Source organism: Gopherus flavomarginatus, chromosome 15, assembly GCF_025201925.1.
Source record: "Gopherus flavomarginatus isolate rGopFla2 chromosome 15, rGopFla2.mat.asm, whole genome shotgun sequence".
Lineage (NCBI taxonomy): Eukaryota > Metazoa > Chordata > Testudines > Testudinidae > Gopherus > Gopherus flavomarginatus.
The window spans coordinates 5,694,137-5,720,854 of NC_066631.1; the positions used below are offsets into that span (position 1 = coordinate 5,694,137).

Below are 26,718 nucleotides of genomic sequence, written 5' to 3' on the forward strand. Positions count from 1 at the left end.
CAAAGAATCATGGGGCCTGCCTTCCAGCTCTCAGGTAGGGGCTTAGACACAGACATTCAAGGGATGCCATCCATTTAAACACCACACTTCCGTCTTTTTGGTGTTGCTGCCATTAAAATCTCTGTGCATCCCAGGTTGTCTGTCAGGGATGGCTGTAGAGTCACAGTCCCCTGTGATTTAGGTGGGTCTTTTGCCTAGCAGCTGGGGAGGAGGTGTGATGAACTGGGACTGTTCTTAATGTGGTCTTTGAATGTGAGTGGGGAGTGTTGGCCTGGGAAGGTTGCAGGGGAGTTTGGCTGGGACCTTCTGCATTGGGGGATGGGAGACTGGCCTTGAGGGAGGATACCTGAGCATGTAACATGAGAACCCAGGAAGGGGATTGAAGGTCAGGTGACACCTCTGCCTGGGAAACTGGACAAAGGCTGGGGAAGGAGACTGGGAGAGGCTGGGTGAGAGACAATGGAGGGAGTTAGAGTTTCAGGAGCTGGCTGGTATAATGGAGGGGAGCCCAGACAGGGCTCTGACCCCCAATGAGACTGTGGTGCCCCTGGGACCCCAAGATGGACCTAACTGGGAGGAGGGGTCCTGTAAGACCTGTCTTGGACTGTGTTCCTGTCATCTAAATAAACCTGCTGCTTTACTGGCTGGCTGAGAGTCCCGGTGAATCGCAGGAAGCCGAGGGTGCAGGGCCTTGTCTCCCCCAACACTCCGTGACAGGAAGCGAACAGGTTTTAAAGCATCAATTCCTACGCCAGAAGGGACATGTGATGCAGTAGGGACTGTCTGTGTGGGGAGTGGGAGAGCAGGGGAGGACTTTAGGGGATGGACGATGCCAGGGCCTGTAACCTGAGCTAGGTAAGGGAGGGGAAAGGTCAACACCTTTGCCCGGGAAGGGGAACAAAGGAAGGGAGCGGCAGGAGGGAAGCAGTTTAAGTTTGGGCTTGGGGCTGTGTGGGCGGAATTCAGGGTATCCTAGCTAGGATCCAAGCACCCTGAAAGCCCAGAAGGACTCGGTGGAGGGGTCCTGACTGTGCCTGCAAGCTCTGCTGTAACCTGTGTTCCTGTTGTCCAATAAACCTTCTGTTTTACTGGCTGGCTAAGAGTCACTGTGGGTCCCAGGAAGAGGGGTGCAGGGCCGGACTCCCCCACACTCCGTGACAACTGGTGGCAGCGGTGGGAGATACTGCACCCCGTGGACGGCGCTTCCTGCAGTAAGTGACTGGGGAGCAGTAAAACGAAGGGGTGGTTAACCCCTGGGAGTGTGTGCCCAGTGAGAAGGACTTTGCAGTAACAGGGTGCCCCGGGGGATTGCAGCGAGCGGTCCCAGGGGCTGAGGAGTATGCAGCTCGACCCTGGCAGAGAGGTGGTGACCTCAAGAAGGGCTGGTGCACTAGGGGTCCCCCTGGAAACCGTGGGGAGCGGCGAGCACCCCGGCCTGTGAGTGGCCAGCAGGAAGATGTATGCCAAGCGGCGCAAGTGTGACCTGGTGGAGCTGTGTAAGCAGAGGGGGCTGCACCCAGGGAGGCTCAGCAAGGACCAGCTGATTGCCCAGCTGGAGCAGGGAGACCGCATGAATGAACGGAGCCCTGTCTCTGAGGGAAGCAGCCGAGCAGATGCAGCGCAGGCACCAGTGACTGTCCCTGCTGGGAGTGGTCAGCCGGCAGACGAGGGCTTCCCGAGACCCCCCCTTCCTAGGCGTAGAGGAAGGGCGGGGAGGAGCCCAGTGTATACCGAGGGCACCGTGACACCCCCCAGCAGGGGATCCTCCCGGCGACGCTCGGCATCCGTGGAGCGGAGGTGGCTGGAATATGAAAGGGAGCTGAGACGGGAAGAGCTCGAGTTAAAGAGGCGAGAGCTGGAGGAGAAGGCGAAACAACGTGAACATGAGCGGGAGGAGAAGGAGAAACAGCGTAAACATGAGCTGGACCTGGCCCGGCTGAGGAGCAGTGAGGCCCCGGCTGCGGTGAGTGAGGGGGGACCCAAGCCTACAAAGAGCTTTGATAAGCACTTGCTGCCCCGGCGTAAGGAGGGGGAGGACATAGATACCTTCCTGACGGCCTTTGAGAATGCCTGCGAGCTGCACAGGGTTGACCCTGCAGACAGGATCGCAGTTCTCACCCCCTTACTGGACTCCACAGCCGTGGAGGTGTACAGCCAACTGAAAGGGGCGGAGGCAGGGGACTACGAATGGTTCAAACAGGCCCTGCTCCGCGAGTTTGGGCTGACTCCTGAGATGTACCGGAAAAAGTTCCGGAGCCAGCGTAAAACCCATGAGGTTACATACCTACAACTGGTCAACCGGGCGCAGGGGTATGCTCGCAAGTGGACAGCTGGGGCCCAAACTAAAGAGGACCTGCTTGACCTATTTATACTGGAGCACCTGTACGAGCAGTGCCCGTCCGACCTGAGGCTATGGTTGATGGACCAGAAGCCGGAGAACCCGCAGCATGCAGGCCAGCTGGCCGACCAATTTGTGGACAGTCGGGCAGGGGATGGCAGGGAGGAGTCTCGAAGGAGCAGGCCTGCCTCAACGCAGAGAGAGAGTCATCATGGGACCTCCCAAAGGGGGCCTATGGAGAACCCCCCCAAAAGGGGAACATCCAGTGGCAGGTCCCTCCGACCCACTCAAGGGGACCCACGAGATATGGGCTGCTATCGCTGTGGCCAACGAGGTCACATACGGGCCCAGTGCCCCAAGCTCAGGGACAGACCAAGCAGACCCAACCCGCAGAGGGTGGACTGGGTAAAAACCCAATCGGAGGAGGGGCTACATTCCCAGGAAAGGGGGGTTGGCAACATACCACCTGTGGATGCTCCCGGTTCCGGGTTTTTGGTTTACCGGGTGGGCGCGGGGCTGCCCCTCCGGAAAGAGTGCATTGTTTCCCTGGAAGTGGATGGGAGGAAGGTCACTGGGTACTGGGACACGGGCGCAGAGGTGACGCTGGCCCGGCCCGAGGTGGTGGCCTCAGATCGGATGGTGCCCGACACCTACCTGACCCTGATGGGCGTGGGCGGGACCCCATTCAAGGTACCTGTGGCAAGGGTGCACCTGAAATGGGGGGCCAAGGAGGGCCCCAAGGATGTGGGGGTACACCAATATTTGCCCACTGACGTGTTAATGGGAGGGGACCTTGAGGACTGGCCTAGTAACACCCAGAGTGCCCTGGTCGTGACTCGTAGTCAGAGTCGGCAAATGGCACTGCTCCCCGACAACGGGGAAGGTACTCGACCTGAGGTACAGGACCCTAACTCAGGGAGCGGGGAACGCCCAGGGGCACGGTGCAGAGAGGCTGCGGCCTCAGACCCAGCCAGCAAGAGAGAGCCGGTCCCCATTCCTGTCCCAGCTGCTGAGTTCCAGGCCGAGTTGCAGAAAGATCCCTCCTTGCGGAAGCACAGGGACCGGGCTGACCTTAGTGCGGTACAGACCATGAGGAGAGGTTGCAAGGAGAGGTTCCTGTGGGAGAAGGGGTTCCTGTACCGAGAATGGGCTCCCCCAGGGGAAGTAGAGTCATGGGGGATCAGGAGGCAGCTGGTGGTTCCCCAGAAGTTCCGTCACAAGCTGTTGTACCTGGCCCATGACATCCCTCTCGCAGGGCACCAGGGAATCCGGCGCACCAGGCAGAGGCTGCTACAGAACTTTTACTGGCCTGGGGTCTTTACCCATGTCCGACAGTACTGCCAATCCTGTGACCCCTGCCAGAGGGTGGGGAAGGCCCGGGACAAGGGGAAAGCGGCTTTGAGGCCTTTACCCATCATAGAAGAACCTTTCCAGAAGGTAGCCATGGACATAGTGGGACCTCTCAGCAAGATGACCCGGTCAGGGAAGAAATACATCCTGGTGGTGGTGGATTTTGCCACTCGCTACCCCGAGGCGGTGGCCTTGTCCTCTATCGAAGCAGACACAGTGGCAGATGCGCTGCTGACAATTTTCAGCCGGGTGGGGTTCCCCAAGGAGGTCTTAACAGACCAGGGGTCCAACTTCATGTCGGCCCTGCTCCGGTCCTTATGGCAGAAATGTGGGGTCCAGCACAACTGGGCCTCAGCGTATCACCCCCAGTCCAACGGGCTGGTAGAAAGGTTCAACGGGACGCTGAAGATGATGCTAAAAACATTTATGAACCAGCATCCGCAAGATTGGGACAAGTACTTACCTCACCTGCTGTTTGCGTACAGGGAGGTACCCCAGGAATCTACTGGGTTTTCACCTTTCGAACTGTTGTATGGAAGGCGGGTGAGGGGGCCCCTAGACCTGATGAGGGACGAATGGGAGGGGAAGGCCGCTCCCGAGGGAGAGTCAGTGGTGGAGTATGTCCTGACCTTCCGGGAAAGACTGGCCGAGCTCATGGGCCTGGCCATGGAGAATCTGGCCCGAGCCCAGAGGAAGCAGAAGGTCTGGTATGACCGCACAGCACGAGCCCGTGCCTTCGCCACCGGGGATCAGGTGATGGTTCTTATCCCCGTGAGGAGAAACAAACTCCAGGCCGCCTGGGAAGGGCCCTTCAAGGTTATCAAGCAACTGAATGAGGTAAACTATGTGGTGGAGCTGTCAAACCGGGCACATCACCGCCGGGTGTACCATGTGAACATGATGAAACCATACTATGACAGGGGGAATGTGGTGTTGGCCGTGTGTGGACATTGGGAGGGGCAGGGAGATGACCCCTTAGTGGATCTATTCCCTGGGACAAAAGCTGGTTCCCCACCTGGAGGTGATTCCCCTCTCTGAGCAACTGACCCCGGGCCAGCACGCTGAGATCAGAGGGGTGCTGCATCTGTACCGACAGCTGTTTTCCAACCAGCCTGGACGCACTAATTTGACTGTCCACCGGGTGGAGACTGGGTCACATCCCCCTATAAGATGCTCCCCTTTTCGGGTCACTGGTAAAACTGCCCAGGATCTTGAAAGAGAGGTCAGGGACATGCTGGCTTTGGGGGTGATCCAGCCGTCTTCCAGCCCTTGGGCCTCGCCAGTAGTGCTGGTTCCCAAGAAGGATGGGTCAATCCGGTTCTGTGTGGACTATCGAAAGCTCAATGCCATCACCGTATCTGATGCCTACCCTATGCCCAGGCCTGACGAGCTCCTAGACAAGCTAGGAGGTGCTCGGTACTTCACCACTATGGATCTTACCAAAGGCTACTGGCAAGTGCCGCTGGACGCAGATGCCAGGCTGAAATCGGCCTTTATCACCCCTCTGGGGCTCTATGAGTTTCTGACCCTGCCCTTCGGCCTCAAGGGAGCGCCAGCCACCTTCCAGCGCCTGGCGGATCAGCTACTGAGGGGGATGGAGAGTTTTGCCGTGGCGTATATTGACGACATCTGCATCTTCAGCCAGACCTGGGAAGACCACATGTCCCAGGTTAAACAAGTCCTAGACCGACTCCGAAAGGCTGGGTTAACAGTAAAGGCTGAGAAGTGCAAGGTGGGGATGGCTGAAGTATCTTACCTGGGCCATCGGGTGGGGAGCGGCTGCCTGAAGCCGGAACCAGCCAAGGTGGAGGTGATCAGAGACTGGCCTGCTCCCCAAACCAAAAAGCAGGTACAGGCCTTTATTGGGATGGCGGGGTACTATCGAAGGTTCGTGCCCCACTTTAGTGCCATAGCCGGCCCCATCACTGAACTATGCAAAAAGGGGAAGCCAGACAAGGTGATCTGGACTGAGCAGTGCCAGGAGGCTTTCCGGGCGCTGAAGGAGGCTCTGGTTAGCGGCCCAGTTCTGGCAAACCCAGATTTTGACAAACCCTTTATGGTGTTCACTGATGCCTCAGACACGGGACTGGGGGCAGTGTTAATGCAGGAGGATGAAAAGGGGGAGAGACACCCCATCGTGTACCTGAGTAAGAAGCTGCTACCCCGGGAACAAAGCTACGCAGCCATCGAGAAGGAATGCCTGGCCATGGTGTGGGCCCTTAAGAAACTAGAGCCATATCTCTTTGGGCGACACTTCACCGTGTACACCGACCACTCTGCCCTGACCTGGCTGCACCAAATGAAAGGAGCCAACGCCAAGCTCCTGAGGTGGAGCCTGCTCCTGCAGGACTATGACATGGATGTGGTCCATGTGAAAGGAAGTGCCAACCTGACAGCGGATGCGTTGTCCCGGAGAGGGGGCCCTGAACTTCCCCAGGTCACTGGGCAGAGTGACCCCGCTCAGTTCAGTCTCGAAGGGGGGAGAGATGTGATGCAGTAGGGACTGTCTGTGTGGGGAGTGGGAGAGCAGGGGAGGACTTTAGGGGATGGACGATGCCAGGGCCTGTAACCTGAGCTAGGTAAGGGAGGGGAAAGGTCAAACACCTTTGCCCGGGAAGGGGAACAAAGGAAGGGAGCGGCAGGAGGGAAGCAGTTGGAGTTTGGGCTTGGGGCTGTGTGGGTGGAATTCAGGGTATCCTAGCTAGGATCCAAGCAACCTGAAAGCCCAGAAGGACTCGGTGGAGGGGTCCTGACTGTGCCTGCAAGCTCTGCTGTAACCTGTGTTCCTGTTGTCCAATAAACCTTCTGTTTTACTGGCTGGCTAAGAGTCACTGTGGGTCCCAGGAAGAGGGGTGCAGGGCCGGACTCCCCCACACTCCGTGACAGGACATTTTGATCACAATGGTTCTGAGAGCAGAAGGGGGTTGTGACCTCATAGACCCCAGCAGGGGCAGCAGCTGAAACTGCTTGTAACTCCTTGTGGATGCTTCCTAGATTTCAGGAACTCAGCGTCGTTCAATGGAATTCACTTGGCAGGACAGGAAGGATTTTCAGACTATAAATCGAAGGGGGCAGGTGTTTATCTGGGCACCTTGACAATGCCGAGGTATCTTTGGCACCAGTCTGCCAGCCCCAGGCTAGAATGGCCCAGCCAACGAGAAGCAGAATCTTGCTCCGAGCTCCCCTTGCTCTCAACGCATTCCGTTCCCTGCACGCTTTTTATAACAATGAGCCGAAAAGTACCGATGAAAATGGATTGTTTCCACCTTTTTCAGGGAAGCTGGCAGCAAGTCAAACCGCTCTGACCCCGCTCTGTGTGCGAAGTGCATCCCCTCAGCTCTTCCGTAAGCTCCTTTGCCAGGCCTGGAGCTTTCACAGCTCCTATTTTCAGCATCAGAACTGGGAGAATGTACAGGAGGAGAAAGCTTGGCTAGCAGTCACGGGGAGATGCTAATCACTCCTCCAAAGGTGTTTGCTGGAGGTGTGTGTGAGAAAAAGGAGCTCGGGACCACCATTAGAATTGCAGATAGCAGCACTTGTTAGCAAATAGCCGAGTTCTTGCTTTATAATTTGCTAATAATAAAGCGCTAGTTCCAGGGGAAAAAAACTGCCAGATTTATGTCTTATTCACAAGGGTCTCCAATAGATATATTGATACTTTGTGAGTCTGCAGCGGAGAGAAATATTGAAAAGTGGCTGTTTACTTGGCTCTGTCAAGATCCTCTATTGATGTCTGGGAGGCATTTATTTCACTATGGATAAACTGCTTAGAATTGATAACACTTTGGTGCCAATATGTAGGGTTATTACATCACCATAAAATAGCTTTATAGAGCTATGAATATAGGCAGACATCAGTGTCAACAGCTGCAGCCAATGCCATTTCATACACTTGACAGAGTCCAGAGCGCCCTGGCAGCCTCCCATCCCTTAGGAGCCATGGCAGACTGGCAGAGGATGGGCTTGCCAGAGTTTAAATATACACGAGAGGAAATCTTTGCGTCCCCTATACAGCTGGGGCCAGACCCCACAATGCAAAGCCACTGGAAAGCCACCAAAGCCAGCTAAATAAGGATTCCCGTAGCATAAGGGAAACCCTTAGGGGGGTGGAGGGGGCTTCCTGGCACTGGTGGCTAAGGTTCCTGGCACTGCCTCAAATCCGAGCCATCAGCTGTCCAAGTGCGGATGCTTTGGTGGGTCTTCCACGCACTGATGGCTCAGTCCAGGCTTCCTCTGCTCCAGATCCCCACCACAATCCTGAGCTTCCCACCCCAGATCACCTCCCACATCCCCACTTACCCCTGCTCCTCGAGGGTGGGCAAGTTAGCAGGCCCTGGGGTGAGGGAATCTGGACTGAGTTATCTGCACGTGGTGACCACCTCTGTGCTGGGGGGGAGGGAGATCAGGGCAGCTGCTGTCAGGGGTTGAAGCCCCAGAGTGAACTGTGCTGCCCTGGGGAAGTGAGGAGACCCTGGGCCGCCATTGTCCCAAGGTGTGCCCACAATGAGGGGCACCTTCGGGTCTGGGGGCTGGAGAGAAGGTGGGACCAACCACACCCAGGGGCTGATTCAGAGCAAGATCCCGCAAAATGATGTTCATGTGGTGTTCATTGGGGTTGGCCTTGTTTCTGGGCTCTCCCAGCCTGCTGATGTCGTTCAGGCAGAGATCCCGGGCGTCCCCCAGCAGCTGTTCGCAGGTCTATGTACATTCCTCAGACATTTCCCTTCTGGGCCAGGCTTTCCCGGTTCCAGTGTGTTGTGTAACCCCCTGAACTCCACATTGGCCTCTTGGGAGTCTTTTGAGCCCAAAGGGGCGCTGCCTATAGAGACTCCATATTTTTTTGTGGGCTCGGCCAATGGCTTGTTTGCAAGATGCCAGGGCTTGGACTCCTGTGAGGAAAGGGCCCTCTACCTCCTGGGAGAAAGGCGGCATGGAGCTAATGATGCTGTAAACATTTACATGTGGCTTTTCCTCTGTGGTCGGAATATCAATGTCAGAAAAGGCAGGTAAGCACCTAATTCCCATTGGAAGTCAATGGCTGCCTAAGGCCCATTTGAACCATTGACAATCTGCCCCAAGCTCTCCAACAACAGGCCAGGGGGTTACAAACCAGTGGGAATGGCGCTGTCATCTTAATGGGTTTGGATCAGCCCAATAGTACAGCCCAGTGCAAAAATGGGGCCATATCCTGCTCTGATTTAGAGCGGTGTAAATCCAGAGTAACTCCATTGTCTCCAGGACAGCAACTCTGCATTGAGACCAGTGTAACAGGGTGCAGAACTGGCCCCAGTGTGTGGCCTTCCTGCGAGGCTGCATCAGACATTGTAGCTTGTGTTCCTTATTGTATTATCTTGCAAATAATACACAGTGTATAAAGAGAAACCTCAGTTAGAGACCTCACCGGAGCTTTGCACTTCACCTCTACATCTCTTGGCTTTTGAGTGCTTCATTTCTCAGCCTTGACATTGCATTCGTATGAGATTTTTGTGTGTGGAATTTCCTTTTTAAACATAAAAGAAAGAAGGAAAAGAAAAGAAAATATTCAGCTGTGGCGCTCGATCTGCTGCTGTTAAATCTCGGCTCCCCCATCTCACATGCACACCCACTGGGGATGCTGGTTCCAATAAACTCAGGAACCAAATCGGCATGGAACCCAAAACTTGAGTGGACCAGGGAAGTTTGAAAAGGTTCCATTAACATACGTCTTATGAATGAGCTCACCTGTCCCAGAACTCTGCTATGATGTCATAGCCGCACAGCCCTCTAAGCACATCATCTATCTATCTATCTATCTAATCTACTTATTGGCAGGCTCATCAAGCCCTGAGACTGGCCTTCCACTTTACAAGCTGGAGGAGTGATTTTCACTCTGACTGTTAAATAAATAAGTATGGATTCATTTACCCAGGAACTCCGATGCCCAGACTGTATTGATCTGAAAAGGATGATACAGGGGAAGGATGGAGCCGCTTTCATTGAAGTTTTGGCCAGGGAAACAATGGGGCCTCTTTACCGAAGAGCTATTAAAAGATACATTTCCTGTTCATCAAACCGTAAAACAAGCAAATCCTCGTGGAAAAGGGGAGGAGAGACCCAGGAAAGAAGATCGTTCTACAGGCTGCCTAGATCCACACGCCAGCCTGCCCCAAATCCTGCAGGTGAGCAGCTTGTGGTGAGGGGCCTATGGGCAGTGCCCTACAATGCTCTGGATGGCGCTCAGTGGCAGTGGCGATGCTCAGCTACTGCTGTTCCTGTCACTCCTTGGCCCTTGTGTCTGCTGGGAAATACCAAGTATTGAGGTCTCCCATTCACCAAGCAGTTACAACAGGCATCAGATCCTGCCTTGTGCTGTGGTACTTGTGGCCCAGTGGCCCATTGGTACCAGCTGGCAAAGGGTCTTGGGTCAGCAGCTCCATCAGGCCTGACAAACTAACTGTGCCCAGCATCCTGCTTAGGGTTGCCAGGTGTCTGTTTTTCGACTGCAATGCCCGTAAAAAGTCCGGATGGCGGCACAGTGGGGCTAAGGCAGGATCCCTGCCTGCCATGGATCCGCACAGCTCTTGGAAGCAGCAGCATGTCTCTTCTCCAGCTCCTATGCATAAGGACAGCCAGGGGGCTCTGCACATTGCTCCTGCCCCAAGTGCCAGTTCTGCAGCTCCCATTGGCTGGGGCAGCATACAGAATTGCCTGGCTGTGCCTCTGCATAGGAGCCAGAGGGGGGACATGCTGCTGCTTCTGGTAGTTGCCTGAAGTAAGCGCTGCCCAGAGCCTGTACCCCTCGCCCCTGCCCATGCCCCAACCCCCTGCCCCAGCCCTCATTCTGCTCCCACTGTCTGAATCCATCAGCCCCAGCCCGGAGCACCCTCCTGCACCCCAAACTCTTCATCCCCAGCCCCACCCCAGAGTCCACACCCCCAGCCAGAGCCCTCAACCCTGATTGAAAAGTAACATCTAATCCCAAGGTCCTTAGTCTCTGTATCATTTTCCATTTGTATTTTTCAAAACAGCCATTTATGAACTAATGGAGCATCATGAGCAAATCCCAGAAAACTCAGCCAGACCGTCAGTCACCAAAGACAGAGCTGAGAGAGGCTTCTCAGATGACCCAGCCAAGCTCCAGGGGGTCACCAAAGCCTCGGGAGCTGGGAGCGACAGCACCTACCACAGGCATTAGTACAGGCTGCAAGACAGCAGCGTGCTGCAGAGATGAGAATGCAATAGACAGAGCAGCTAGGCTGAGCAGGTGTCCAACAGTGGAGATACAGACAATGTCACGGGACAAGACACAGCAGAAGAGATGATAACCAGCTTTGGAAAGACACTTGGCTTTCATGGGTGGGGGTGGGGGCAGGGGCAGGGAACATTTGGAGAAAGTGTGTCTTTAAAAATAACCTTAATCGAATCTAGAACCCCAAGCCCTAGAGGCGTTACCCATAACTGCATGAGATATGGCGAGAGGTTGCGTACAGGGGGATGAGATGTAACCCATGCTCTGTGATCCAGTTATACGCTGTGTAGTTATGTGACACACTGAGATGTGGCATCGACACTCTGAGGCTTCGATTTTACAGCAAGGTTCTAACTGATTTCTTATTTATGTCTATTACAGTAGCACTTTGAGACCCCAGCCGGGCCGGGAGCTCTGCTGGGCTCGGTGCTATACAAACAGTGGGTAAGAAGCAGCCCCTGCTTCGAAGCTCTTACGCAACGCATCATTCCTAGACACAGGGTGGGAGGGGAATAGACTCGGCAAGAGAGGGGAGGGCCTGGCACAGCCACCCAGCGGGATAGTGGAAAAGCCGGGAGTAAGGGATGGGGAGCCAGGCCCCAGGAGTCACAGTGCAGCACCAGGAGCCTTGAGCATATTCCCATTGAAGCTGTTCCAAGAAAGGCGACTGTGGTTTGTGGTGATGAATGAGTTGTGCTATTTGCAGGGCCCTGCCAAATTTGCAGCCACGCAAAATGCGTAATGGACCATGAAATCTGGCCTCACCCGGGAAATCTGGCCTTTTGTGTACTTTTACCCTACACTATACAGATTTCACCAGTGTTTCCCAAACTGGAGGTCCTGACCCAAAAGGGGACCACAGGAGGGCCGCGATATTGCCATCCTTACTTCTGCGCTGCCTTCAGAGTGGGTGGCTGGAGAGCAGTGGCTGCTGGCTGGGTGTCCAACTCTGAAGGCAGTGCCCCGCCAGCAGCAGCGCAGAAGTAAGGGTAGCAATACCATACCTTGACATCTTTCCTTCTGCGCTGCTGCTGGCAGCGGCTCTGCCTTCAGAGCTGGGCTTCTGGCCAGCAGCCACCGCTCTCTGCCAGCCCAGCTAAGAAGGCAGCGCTGCCACCAGTTGCAGTGCAAAAGTAAGGATGGCAAAACCATGACCCTGTACCCCAATAACCTTGCAAGCCCCTTTTGGGTCTGGATTCCTACAGTTACAACACTGAAATTTGAGATTTAAATAGCTGAAATCATGATATTTATTATTTTTTAAATCCTATGACCATTAAATTGACCAAAATGGACCACGAATTTGGTAGCACTCTGGTTATTTGCTTTGGAGTGGGGGCACTCTGGTGGGGGAAGAGACGCCCAGCACCCCTGGGAAAGACCCAGAAATGATAAATATCCCTGCAGGTGCACCACATCTGGCCACAGCAATGAGGAAAGTTGTGAAAGGCTCGTTGACAAAGGCTCATAGGAGAGAACGTTTCGGAGGAGGCTGGGCCAGGCGGAATCCGGTCAAATGGCCCGGCCAGCCCTGCTCCCGTCCACCTTCATGGCTTCCCACAGAAACGGTGCCACTCCTCTGACACCAAGAGGCCCAGGTTCAGCGATGGCCGCTTCAAAACCATCTGGGCCTGTATTCGGCTGTTCAGCCTGGTGCTGAGGCCCAGATATCCCTGTCTAAGCCCTTGTCACTCCTTCCCGGGATGTTCCTCTCCCTGCAAGGCAGGGACACCTTTTGCCTACCAGTCCCCCCAGCAGTGCAGGACTGCCTGTGGCCACTGGTAACACTGGGGTAGTCCCTCAGCTACCACAATGTCTCTGTTAACCCTGCAATGGCCACGGGGATTAGGAAGATGGCAGCTCTTGTCTGTCCAGCCAGGGCTCTCGCTTTTCAGCATGGCCCAGGCCCGTCAGTACGAGAACCTTAGAAGACAACGGAGTCACCTCCGCTTCCAGCTACCCCAGCCTGGCACCAGCCACCTGCACCCCGGGGCTGGCTAAGCATTCCTGCAGCTGTCGCCTGTCCAGCTAATTCTGCAAAGGCAGCCCTGGGGATGGTCCTTACCTCGGGGGAACAGAGGCAGGGGGTGGCCTGCAGGGAGCGGGGTCACCAGGAGCTGGTGGACCGAGACAGCTGTAGCGGGTGTCCACACTGGACAGAGCACATCCCTCATGTAGCCAGTTGGACGCAGGCCTGGGGGGCGGGGCTGACCAGCGCGAGGACACTGCAGATCAGCAACCCACACAGTTGGGCAGTCGCAAACAGCTTGTCTAGGTGGAGCAGCTCATAAATACTCCCAAACCCTGCTCTCCGCATTCCCCTCCCCATCGCCTGCATCCCTCCTGCCCCCCATGCTCTTCGCCCCACACCAGTCCACTCAGAACCCCTTTGTCCCACACCCATCTGCGACCTGCTTTCCTGCTCTTCCAGCTGGCACCCTCTATCCATCTCCCAACCCCCAACCCCACCTCCAAATGGGGCAAGAGTTCCTCTTGATTGCCAAAGACAATTTCCACTTGTACCACACAGAACAGGCAGTGCCTGGCTGCTTAGCACACAGCAGATACTTTATCTGGCTGTGGCAGCCTCTCACCTCCAGCAGACCAGGTAGGTGACTCCAACACAAGGCAATGCTGCGTGTAGCATTAAGGATGTGCCATTTCTCCTGCTGAGTTCCACAATGCACCAGCCAGCTCCGTAGGTCCATGAACCCTCTCTGGCCTATGCACCCATCCTCGCTCCCGGCATCAGTCCCTGGGTGAGGAGCTGGGAGGACCTGGCTATTTACCGCAGATGTTTACAAAATGCCATTTTGATATTAAGACTGGAGCCACTGAAGGGATCGATGGAGAGAATTCATCTGCAACAGCCAATCAGCATTCCTTAGGAGGGCGTAAATCCAGCGTACAGGACTTGGCAATCCAGAGCAAAAGCAGAGCTGCTGCACACGCTGCTCTGCAGGGACACATGTCCAGGAGAGGCAGGGGCACTGGGCTCAGAGGAGGTGACGCCGAGAACGGCAGAAGGGGGAACGCACCCAGGGCAGCAGCTGCAAACAAGGCAGAGGAGGCTCATTGCAGCTGATTGCCAGGAAGGCAGGACGTTTGTGCCTCTGTGGGGCTGAGGTTCTCTATGCCCTTTTCTATGCTTCTGCGGTTCTCAGCACAGTCTGTGGGGGATAGACAGAGGCCACTGGGCCCTTCTCGCTCCATCTTCAGCATGTCTGCCACCTGTGCCCTGGAACATGTGTTCTGAACCTGCTCCCACCTGGGGCTTCTCTCCCCCCACAGAGTCACCGTCCTTTCTGTAGTTCCCCTGCCCTCTCTCAGGCCCAGTGCCCCCTTCAATTGCAGTGCCTGGGGACCCCTTGCTTTGGGCCGTACATCTTGCTGCATCACCCCCTCTCCAGGTCACCGAGGCAGTGTGAGTGAGGTTAACATTCTAGGTGGAAAAGTCCCAGCTGTCCCTAACCCAGCTACCAAAATCTCCCACCTCCCACTGCTGCAGCATGTTTATGCATTGCAAATCTGAGCGGCTGCAGCAGCCTGAACATTGCAAAGAGTGAGCTGAATTTCAGAACAGATAACACACAATTGTGTCCTTCATTTGCATTCTGAGTTCACTAAACACCTCTGCATCTGGATCTACTCAATACCACCCCGGAGGGCAGGCAGCAGAAACTCAGCCTCACCAGCTCTCGTGATTTGATCATGAGTCTCACTATATTTGTGTTTTTCAAAAAGCCCCAGCTCCTGGAGTCATGTGATTCCATGAGAATGGCAGCTTCCATTTTGAAGTGTCTAGTCCTCTGGGGGAGGGGACAAAGTCTTGAAAATGTGACCTCTGCAGGCTCCAACACCAGGAGGCAAAAAATAAACAGCAATATTTGATAGTTTTAAAATTCTCATGAGTTTGGGGCATGAATTAGTGATTTTTGAACACTTGGGCTTGATGATGTTGCTTGGTGCAGAGTTTAATTCCAGCTGGCAGCAGAGGGACTGAAGGCAGCCGACTCTGAGAAAACCCCATCAGCTCTCCTCACCTGGCTGCTGTTGTCCGCCAGAGACAAAACCACAGGGCCCCAACGTGCTATAACACCTCCTGCTCTTGTGGAGTTAATGACTCTGCTCTGCTTTTGCAGTACATACAGCAGGGCTGCTGGTCTCTACCACTGCAGTGTAAACTGCCGTGTCTGGGTAGCATGTCCTGGCATGCCAGCAATCCTCCTGCAGTGACCTCCACGTGCACGCTGCAAGCCCCCGGCACTTTTCTACACTCTGCTAATCTTCGGGCATCTCTGATGGTGGCAGGTGCCATCTGCCTGCTGCCACCTGAATCCTGAGCAGGCACCTCAGCTTGGCACAGCACTGCCAGGAGGAACCACAACATGTCATTTGTACTTGTTACAACTGTGCCTATAAGGGATGTTTTCCTGCACATTACCAGGGAAAGGAGTAATGAATATATTGCCCCAGACGCAGCTTTTACTTCTAGTAGTTAACAGAGTCTGGAGTGAATTACACCAGTGAAAATACCACCGAACAGTCATATAATTGCAAGAATAACCTTTTTGTTTTAGGCTAATTGAACTAATAATAATTGAAATGAATTATCCCATGCAGGTATCTGCTCCTACACTTAGGGGCCTTCCTTGATGCAGGAGAGAACAGTTATTTAGTGCAGTGGCATAGGCTAGAAGTGACATCATGTAGCTAATAGGAGAGTAGCACCCAGAAAGGAACCTTTTGCCTACTGTCTAGCCTGATGACCCCAGCTGGTCAGAACTGTTGAGTCCTCCTGCTCTGGAATTTGTTAGGAAACTCTGATTTGCTGAACCTGAAATCATAGAAAATCAGGGCTGGAAGGGATCTCAGGAGATCATTAGTCCAACTCCCTGCTCAAAGCAGGATCAATCCCCAACTAGCCCCCTTACAGATTAAACTCACAACCTTGGGTTTAGCAGGCCAATACTCAAACCACTGAGCTATCCTTCCCCCTGTGTAGGAAAACATATAGAGGTCAACAAACTTCTGACAGCCCACAGGCAGGTTTCCATCTGACAGTTTGGCTGCTGCTATTCAGCAGATGGGCAGCCATGAAACTGACAAGAATCATGTTGACTTCATCCAGCAAAGGCTTTGGGCTCAGGGTGGAACTTCATTGTGGGAACAGGATTTAATCTGGTTTCCAGAAACAAAACAAATTACCCTGTGTTTTTGCTGTTCTTTATTTTAGCTCATGATTTTAAGCCAATGCCATGATTTTTAGAGGGCAGATTCATGTTTTATGAATTCTTGGGATTGGTGATGATGGGTTAGCTGCTCCCAGAGGAGCAGAAAGACACAATGCTCCTGGCTAAGGAGTAGAGAGAGAGTTATTAAGCTTTAAGGATAAGGATTCCCCTCAAATCCATGTGTTCTGCAGCCTTTGCACCATTACCTGCAGCTAATATGCATAACCTATATGCTTATTAAGCCAGATAAACCAACTAGGTTCTAGGGAACTGAGCCAAAGAATGTTAAGGGGATGGCACATGTCACTTGGAGACTAGAAAAAACATTCTCTAGAGGATCAGTCCCACTTCCCTGAAACAATGAAATTGCCATCCAATAAGCCAGGGCTTATGAGTGAAGGATACAGAATCTTCACAGGAGCTGGGCCAAGACAGTGGAACTCACTGCCACAAGAATTAACCATGACCTCAGAACCAGGTTCAAGACCATAAGCAAACTCATCTATTTAACTTAGCTTTCCCCCAACATGTGCTTCCTGCAAACATATACACACAAAATACATATAATAATCTAATCAACCCATTTCTCCTTTAGACTGGTAAGGAGGAGAAAGAGAGAAATTGTTATTGTTTTTAAATGTAAACACTTGGAAGGTACTCGGATACTACATGGATGGAGATTAGGTAGATTGATTGATAGATTTGGTATTAAATGCTCTGTATTTCTACTACCTTGGTCTTTATCATGTGAGATATTGGAATAAAAGAGAATTTTTTTTCTTAAAGGTTCATCATTTCTTGTGGTCATCCTCCCTGGTTACCCTCTCCTTATGACATCACAGATGTTTGCCATAGAAAAGAATGAACGTTTCAGACACTGAGCAACTAAAAAGAAGCAGGAGCAGATGAGCTTGGAGACAAAAATCCTGACCTCAAGAAAACACCTTTGGTACAAAGAAGTGACTGAAAGTCTCAGAACTACACAGAAATGTTTCCTATTTCATTCTTTATATTTTAAACGTCATTGTATTCTCTTCTAATTTTCCATGGGCATCAGCTGATCCTTTTCACCAGTGGTTCACAAATAAATTCATTCTTCTTTCTTCTTCTCTATTTATTATAAATTTCCCTACCTTCAGCTCCTCTCTTGATTTCTAGCTGACTCACCTTTCATGCAGCCAGTTCTATTTCTCTGCTTCTTTCCTCCTTTTCTATTTCTTTTTTTTTGCATTCCCTCTCTTTCCATCTTTCTCTCCCCTTAGCTCTTCCTTCCCCAAGCTTGTTGTACGCCTCTGAGCTTGCCAGTTTCTTGCTCTCTTGTTGAAGGGAGACATCCTGAAAAGACAGCTTTCTGTAAGCCCCAGCTGTGCTAGAGCAGAAGCAATGCTAGAGACACCAATCTGGGACTTGGAAGACCTGGGTTCTATTGCTTCCTCCACTACAGGCTCCCTATGAGATCTTGGGCAAGTTAATTAATGTTTCTGAGCTTCTGCTCCCACCTGTTCAATGGGCATAATAGCCTTGCCCTGCTGTACAGGAGGGCTGTGAAGCTAAATCCATTAACGATTGTGAGATACTCACTTACTATTAGCTGGCTAGACCGTCAGGCTCAACAGGTAGTGATCAGTGGTTTAATGTCTAGTTGGCAGCCGGTATCAAGCGGAGTGCCGCAGGGGTCGGTCCTGGGGCCGGTTTTGTTCAACATCTTTATTAATGAGCTGGATGATGGGATGAATTGACCCTCAGCAAGTTCACAGGTGACACTGAGCTGGGGGAAGAGGTAGATACACTGGAGGGTAGGGATAGGGTCCACAGTGACCTAGACAAATTGGAGGATTGGTCTAAAAGAAATCTGATGAGGTTCAACAAGGACAAGTACAGAGTTCTGAACTGAAGATGGAAGAATCCCATGTACTGCTATAGGATGGGGACCGACTGGCTAAGCAGCAGTTTTGCAGAAAAGGACCTGGGGATTACAGCGGATGAGAAGCCGGAGCTGAGTCAGCTGTGTGCACTTGTTGCCAAGAAGGCTAATGGCATTTTGGGCTGCATTAGTAGGAGCATTGCCAGCAGATCAAGGTAAGTGATTATTCCTCTCTATTCGGCACTGGTGAAGCCACGCCTGGAGTATTGCATCCAGTTTTGGTCCTCCCACTACAGAAAGGATGTGGACAAATTGGAGAGAGTCCAGCAGAGGGCAACAAAAATGATTAGAGGGCTTGGGCACATGACTTACGAGGAAGGCCTGAAGGAACTGGGGTTATTTAGTCTGCAGAAGAGAAGCATGAGTGGGGATTTGATAGCAGCCTTCAACTACTTGAAGGGAGGGTTCCATAGAGTATGGAGCTAGGCTGTTCTCAGTGGTGGCAGATGACAGAACAAGGCGCAATGATCTCAAGTTGCAGTGGGGGAGGTCTAGGTTGGATATTAGGAAACACTATTTCACTAGGAAGGGGGGTGAAGCACTGGAATGGGTTACCTAGGAAAGTGGTGGAATCTCTGTCCTTAGAGGTTTTTAAGGTCAGGCTTGACAAAGCCCTGGCTGGGATGATTTAGTTGGGGTTGGTCCTGCTTTGGGCAGGGGGTTGGACTAGATGACCTCCCAAGGTCTCTTCCAACCCTAATCTTCTATGATTCTATGAAGTAGTGGGGGCCAGCTAATCACTTGAGATAGAAAAGAATGAACTCTGCTCTCTGCTGCTGGGTGAAGTTAGAGTATCCATATGTGGCTACAGGAGGAGTGATATTCTCAGTGACACATGGGGAATATATTCATGTTTCCAGTATTCCCTGAAGCCTGGATATGAAGTCTGTTCTCAGAATAGGTAACCTGGAATTCTATCCCAGCAGTCTAAAAACCTGGAATGAAAGGGAGAACCTTTGCTTTCATATATTTGGGTGTTTGTGGATGAGATCAGAGAACTGTAGCTGCGCCAGTGAAAGAAAAGAATAATCCTGCAGTTCTCATAGAATTGCCCCAAAAGCTAGATTCACCCAGTGCTAAAGAAAAACCTCCCCAGTGAGCTGGGTGGATGAATGTGATGTCTTTTTTGGGAAGCATCGCACCTTAGTTACAATAATAATAAAGCTTTTGGTTAACATTCATGTCAGCTTTGCTGTATGTAGTGTGACACGGGCATTGAATTGGCGGGCTCACAGCCTGCATGAATGGATGAATGTTGTTGTCACTTTATTCTTGAGAAGTATTTAGATATTGTGAAACTAGCGGCTGGAAAAATTAGATAGATAGATAGATAGATAGATAGATAGATAGATAGATAGATGCAAATAACATATGGATCCACAAAAAAGAAAGAAAAGAAGATAGATGTTGACTTAAAACTCTCTCCTTTGCTATTATTCGAGGATAACTTGAAATTTTACTAAATTCTGCCAATTTCAAGAAAGCAAATGAGGGAAACGCATGTTGAACTATGGATGCTCATAAATTGGACAGAGCCGAAAGAAATACTTGTAATACATGGGAACAAACACAAGAGGATGTAGAGAAAAGAGCCAGGGAGGGCAGATGGCAATTAGCAGGACTGTGGAGTTGTTCCGTTGTGTAAATTTGCTTGAATAAAGATTCCGGTTGGATAGCCCACAATGCTCCTTCTGGCAAAAATGCTGCACTTTCTGTGAGCACCTTTGGAGCTGCTTAGGGTGAACACGCAGTGGAGAGTGATTTTACATGATGAGTTGGAGGAAGAGTATAGGCCAGGGGTAGGCAACTATGGCACATGTGTTGAAGGTGGCACACAAGCTGATTTTCAGAGGTATTCACACTGCCTGGGTCCTGGTCACCGGTCCGGGGGCTCTGCATTTTAATTTAATTTTAAATGAAGCTGCTTAAACATTTTAAAAACTTTATTTACTTTACATACAACAATAATTTAATTATATATTATAGACTTATAGAAAGAGACCTTCTAAAAATGTTAAAATGTATGACTGGCACACGGAACCTTAAATTAAAGTGAATAAATGAAGACTCAGCACAGCACTTCTGAAAGGTTGCCGACTCCTGGTATAGGCTAAGCATGCAAAAGGAGGCTGTTCCAGGTGAGCCCCCCACTGGGAGCAGCTTGGAGTCAGCACTCCTTGGAGAGTGGTTTAAGTGAGTTCTTGGGAAGGAGTGGTTTCGGGTGAGCACAGACTAGGGAATAGTTTTCAGTGAGCACTCAGGGGAATGACTTAAGGGCTCAGAGGGGAGCAGTTTTGGTGGGCACTTAGTGGGGGAAAGGAGGAGGGATGAAAAGACAGTGGTTTAGGGGGCAGCCTGCAGTGGGAAGTGGTTTCTGGTGAATGTTCATTGTGGTGTGAATCTCTCTGAGCGGATGGGAGTGGTCTTTAAAGTCAGAGTTCAGAAGCCAATACTTTAGAGTGATCGCTCCAGGAGAATGTTAGAGTGAGCACCCTTGGGGAAAAGTTGAGGGTGAGGATTTAGGGGAGCAGCAGTGCACAATGAGCAGTATTCAACTGGGGCACTTGGGGTACAGTGGTTCCTGTGGAGGGACCACATTCGAGGTGCACTCTGGGAGGAGCAGTATTTCATGGGCACAGCTGGAGAGAGCAGTTCAATGGGCAATCGGGGGGGGATTAGGTATTTGATGGGCACACTGGGTGACATGGGGTTCAGTGGCAGTCTGGGGGCTGGTGAGAGTGGTGTTCATGATGCTCTCAAAGAAAGCAGCTTTAAAGGCACATTCTAGGGGAAATGTGTTTCAAAAGGCACTCGAGGCAGCGGTATTTGAGGTGCACAGTGGTGGAGAAGGCTGTCTGAGGCATACTCTGGAGGGGAGCAGAATTCTAAAACAACTTGGAGGAAAGTGGTATTTGACCAGCACTCTGGGGGCATGGTATTTGATGGGCATATGGGGGGAGCAGTATTAGAGGCCCACTCTGGGGGAAAGCGAGGAGGGGTATTCGAGGAGCACACTGTGGGGGAGGCAATATTCAAGCTGCATGCTGCAGGGAGCCGCATTCAAGGCACACACTGGTGAGGGCAGTTTTTGAGGCACACTCTGGGGGAAATAATTTTCAAGGCAAATTTGGGGGGTGCTGGGAGTGGTTTTTGAGCACACGCCACAGGGAGCTGTATTCGAGGTGCACAGTGATGGGGAAGGGTATTCAAGTTGCACACGGGGCAGTTTTCAAGGTGGACACTTGGAAGAACGGTTTTCGATGGTCCCCCTGCGTGAAGTGGAGTTGAAGCACAGCGAAGGCAGTGCTATTCCACAGGCAGGTGAGAGCAGTACTCAAGACACACTTAAGGGGAAGTGGTTTTTGAGGCACATTCTGGGGTAAGTGGTCTTTGAAACACTTTCAGAGATGCAGTCCTACAGGGGAGCAGTATCATGGGCATAACCTGGGGGGAAGAGTTATTGACACCTAATGAGGGCTGGAAGGAGTATTAGGAACACATTTGGGAGGTGGTATATAATGGGCATTCTAGGGGTGAGTTGGGTTCAACAGGTACAAAGGGGGACGGTGGTATATGAAGGGCCTGCTGGCAGGTGGCATATCTGCTGGACACACTGGGAGACGGTGGGTTTTCAGATGCACACTAGGAGGAATGGTTTTTGAGGCACACTGTGGGGAGAAGAGATTGTGTCATGCTCTAGAGACCTTCCAGCATTTCATAAATGACATCTTTAGGGATATGATGGACCAATTTGTTGTCATTTACCTGGAATACGTCTTCATTTTCTCTGAAAGTCAGGCCCTCCACAATCATTCTATATGCTTGGTTTTGGAGAGACTCTGCCAGAACCACTTGTATGTGAAGCTGGAGAAATGAGAGTTCAGTAAAGACATGGTGGAATTCTTGGGATATATCATCTCATCCGAGGGATTTATCATGGACCCTCACAGGGTGGCAGCAATATCCAACTGAGCCATACCCAAGTAAGTATGCAGGGTGCAGTGATTCCTGGGATTCACTGATTTCGAGAGGCAATTTATTAAAGGATCATCTAGCCTTGCTGCATCCATAACGGTGCTCCTTCAAAATGGGGGCTGGTTCACCTGGTCCACAGAGGCTCAGTCAGCCTTTGATTGACTGAAGAGGACATTCACCACAGGACCCACCCTGATTCACCCAGATCCCACTAAACCATTTATGATCAAGGCTGACACCTCGAATTTTGCCATAGGTGCAGTATTATCTCAACATATAGGTCCGCACAACTAACATCACCCCTGTGCCTTTTATTCTCAGACGCTAACCCTGGCAGAAAGAAATTATTATATTTGGGACAAAGAGCTACTGGCTATCAAGGCAACTTTCAAAGAGTGGTACCAGTTCCTAGACGAAGACCAATTCCTGACAGACCACAAGAACCTGGAATACCTATGGACTGCTAGATACCTTAACCAAGGCCAGATCCTCTGGTCCATCTTCTTCGCTCTCTTTGACTTTGTGGTAACCTATCACCCAGGGACAAGAAATGGGAAAGTGAATGCCCTATCTCTCAAAGATGAATATCTCAAACCTGGTGAAAAGCCCCCTGCTACCATGCTCAAGGGTGTCTAACATTGTCAAGGGGAATATCAACAGTTGTCTGATGTCCTCAACCCACTCCCTGCTCCCAACAATCAGTTCACAATCCAGATTTGCTAGATCCTGTATTATTCAGGTACCCAACCTGACTCTGAGTTCCAATTTCAGAATGGCCTCCTCTATTGCAAGAGTTGTATTTATGTGCTGGTGGGACAATCTAGGCTTCAGGTATTGAAATTAGGCCCTGTTTCACCACTTGAGGGCTGCCTTGCACCTATGCCACCAAGACTTACTCATAAGCTCCCCAGTGCTGGCCACTGTGTATTTAGCCTCCTACCTACACCAGGTGCACCAGGAGCTCACAGAACACTTGCAGTCCACCAAGACACCTGGGCTGCCCCAAGTCTGGCCACAGGGGACAACGTGTGGCTCTCTGTCCAGAACCTTCAATCAAGCACCAATCTGCAAAACTAGTCTGCCAATACCTGGGTTCCTTCAAGATTATAGAATCGGAAAACCCAATGGCCTTCAAAGTACAGCTGCCTGAATCCTTGAAGATCCACCCCTTCTTTCTTGTCTCACTTTTAAATCTCTGCACTGAAATTCATTCCCAAACTGCTCCAATCTGCTGCAGCCACCCGTAACGATAGAGGAAGGCTCTAGCATCAGGGGAGGAGGGAAATCTTCTTGTTTTCTATTGGACACTTGCCAACAGCTCGCAGATATCTACTCTCATTTTCTATTATTTTTACTTTATTGATTTATTCATTTATTCATTTACTGCTATCCAATAGGTAGTGTTGGTGTATAACAAATTTCTTTGATTACTTTTTTTTTATCGGAGGCTTTTTCTGTTTTATTCATTTCAAGGATTGTATTTCTGTATTCAGCCAGACTGTTACTTGGAATCTCTCCCTTTTAAGCAATTTATTTTAGTACTTGAGAGCTAGGCACATACTAGGAGCTGATATCTTTCAATATTATTTTTCCTCCATGAGCTACACAATCCATATCACTTCTAGAGTGCAACAAACATTTAGAAAGAAAAACAAACAAAATCCTTTCTCGTTCCTCTAAATTTAGTGGATGATCTGTACATTCTTTGATTATCTCTAATAGCTTTTGTTTCGCACTCCTCAGGACTTTCAAAAGAACAAGAGACATCTCTTTGTACATGGATAATCCATCTTGTTTTTTCAACAGGATGTGTTTCTGATAAATACATTTCTAATTTGGACAGAAAGATAATTGGTCTTCTTCGGGGATTAGGAAATTCTGACCAATATAGCCTTCCTCTTTCCATAGGTCACTCTGCCAGCTGTTCTTAACCAGTTTATTGCAGCGGTCTACACTACAGAGTTAGGTCTACATAAGGCAGCTTACATCGACTTAAGGCCTGGTCTACACTGGGGGTGGGGGTGTCGATCTAACGTAGCTGAAGTTGACGTACTTAAATCTACTTTCCACGGTGTCTTCACGGGGTAGGTCAACTGCTGATGCGCTCCCGTTGACTCCGCCTACACTTCTTGCTCCAGTGGTGTACTGGAGTTGACGGAAGAGCACTCAGCAGTTGATTTATTGTGTCTTCACTAGGCATGATAAATTGACCCCCATTGGATTGATCACTCCGGAGGTAAGAGTAGACATGCCCTAAGTGTCTACACTACAGCTTTGCTCCCTCCAATGTAAGTCCCTCACTACACTGACCTAACAACTCTACCTCCCCGATATAGGCTTAGGTCGATAGAGTCAGGATGATGCAGTGTCCATGTAGACACTGCGTTTCTTACATCTCCTGCCAGCTCTGTGTGTGGAGCTCCCAGCTGGGAGCTCCGCTGCCCGGTGCTGAGAGCCTGACCTGTCAGCTCTGAGGTCTGCATGGAGTCAACAGCCTGGGCTGTGAGCGCTGAGCAGCGGGGTCCCAGCGTAGAGCTGTCTGCCCCCCACACTGCCCCACTCAAGTCAGTGCAAGTGCCCCCAGAGAGGACAGGCACCACTGGCAGAACGAGGGTGGTGTGACCATGAAAAACCGCAGTAAGTACTGCAGTAGCTGTACATCAGTCTAACATAGGTCAACTTAATTGTGTCGTGTAGACAAGGCCTTATAGTTTCCACACCTATCTCTGTGAATTGATTAACCCACAGGACACAATGGGGCACTCGCCATAGGAAAACAATATGTTTCGTACCTTTGTCACTTTTTAAGGGGTGTAGGTGAGAGTGTTTCTTTCTAGCAAAATACAGGGGGAAAGGAAAGCTCCAGACATTTGTAAATCATGAGACTCTTGACTAAAAATAGCCTGAAGATTTCATTTAGAAATCTCAATTTCCAGTCCTGGCAAAATAGAAGTGCCAACATTGGGCTTCCTTTGACAAAATGTCTCATACAATAGGAATTGTTTTCCTACTGTATTTAGTTTCCAGGTAAAGTTCAGAACCAGGCAAGCTCTATTCTGGTGTAAATAGAGGTGCAAAGTTGGCTGTCATTGACGGAGGAACAGATGTGGCTTTTTTGTATTTTAGGAGCCAGAAGAAATTAAAAACTGCTAAGAATATATTCAAGGCATATTAGACAGCTCCCAGCGAGTGTTATTCAGGGAGCAGGTTCTGAGGACCACTCAGGAGGTGGTTTTCATCGAGCACTCAGGGAGGAGCAATGAATGGGGAACATTTGGGAGAGTGTTGTAGGGTGAGCACTGAATTGGATGTAGTTTGGGATGTACACAATGGGGAGCAGGTTAGGATGCACACTCAGGGGAAGTGTTTAGCACGAGACTCTGCGAGGTTTACAGTCATCAGGGAGGGGAGAGCAGCTGGTTAGTGGGGAGCAGTTTCACATGAGAACCAGTTCAGGTGTGTTTTAGATTGAGCTCTTGGTGGGGGATTAGTGGTTTTTGCGGATCCTGGGGGTGGGTGGGGGGATTTTCAGGGAGCTCTCCAGGGGAATGGGAGTCGTTTCAGGGAGAACTGAGCAGGACATGGTTTAGGATTGGCACTCAAGTGAGTGAGCTCTAGGGGTAGACTTTAAGGGGAGCACTTGGGATGAGTGGTTGCAAATAAGCACATGGGGAAAGTGTTTGGTGACGCTCTAGCAGGGCGAGATTTAGGGAGAGCACTTTCTTGGGAGTGGCTTAAGGTGAGCAAAGGGAAAATGTTTAATACCAGTCAGGGGCGCCAACTTTTCACTTTCCCCAGGGCTGCTCAACCCCTGCTCCATCCCAGGCACTGTCCCCAAAGCCCCACTCCTGCCCCACATCTTCCTGTCCTGTTTTGCCCCCTCCTCCGAGCGTGCCCCACTCTTGCTCCGCCCACTCCCCCCAGCACCTCCAGCACGGAGCTGAATAGCTGATTGTGGTGGGCCAGAGGTACTGGGAGAGAGGGGGAAACGCTGATCAGGGAGGGCACTGGTGGGTAGAAGATGCTGGGAGGAGGGGAAGGAACTGATAGGGGGCTGCCAGTTGATGCTGAGCACCCACTATTTTTTCCCGTGGGTGCTCCAGCCCCAGGGCACCCACAGAGTCAGTGCCTGTGATCCCAATATCTAGGGAAAATAGTTCATTGTTAGAATGGAAAGATTCACTTGCTCATTAGTTTTGATCATTCTTTCTCAAAGAACTTTTCAGGAACAACCGAGTGATAATGCTGCGAGCGGCATCCGCGTCAGTTCCCTTTTCCTTCATTCATACCAGGCAGAGGCATTTGCTGTTACAGACTTCATGTAATGAAGGGCATGTAATAGTGACCTCTTACCGCACAAATAAGCCCCATTTAGCATTCGTGCAGCTCCCTGGGTATTCATTGTAAACCTGACTGACCTTGACACAAACTCATTCATTCCGTTACTGCCTGGTTTCTTGTTCGGGGATCACTTGAGCAAGTTAACAGCTTTGGTCTTTCAGGGAATAAGTTCACACTTGAAGCATTGTGCATTTATTAGAAGCGCCGTCCTTTGCAAGAGAGTTGTGACTTCCATCAGCGTGATGTAGCCTGACTTGTAAAATGAAAGAGAATCTTCCAAAACAAATCAACCCTCACTTCTTCCTGGAGATGGGGTATTTTGAAGGAC

At 51.0% G+C, this 26,718-nt stretch overlaps 1 protein-coding gene across 1 annotated transcript in view; it reads left to right on the forward strand.

The window, feature by feature from the left end:
* The first annotated feature begins 2,405 nt into the window (after positions 1 to 2,405).
* Positions 2,406 to 26,718, forward strand: part of LOC127034950 (uncharacterized) — a 143,659-nt gene continuing 119,346 nt past the window's right edge. The window contains exon 1 of the mRNA XM_050924370.1: positions 2,406 to 3,775. Coding sequence (XP_050780327.1) covers positions 2,420 to 3,775 — 1,356 coding nt within the window. The 5' untranslated portion in view covers positions 2,406 to 2,419. The remainder of the gene's footprint in view (positions 3,776 to 26,718) is intronic.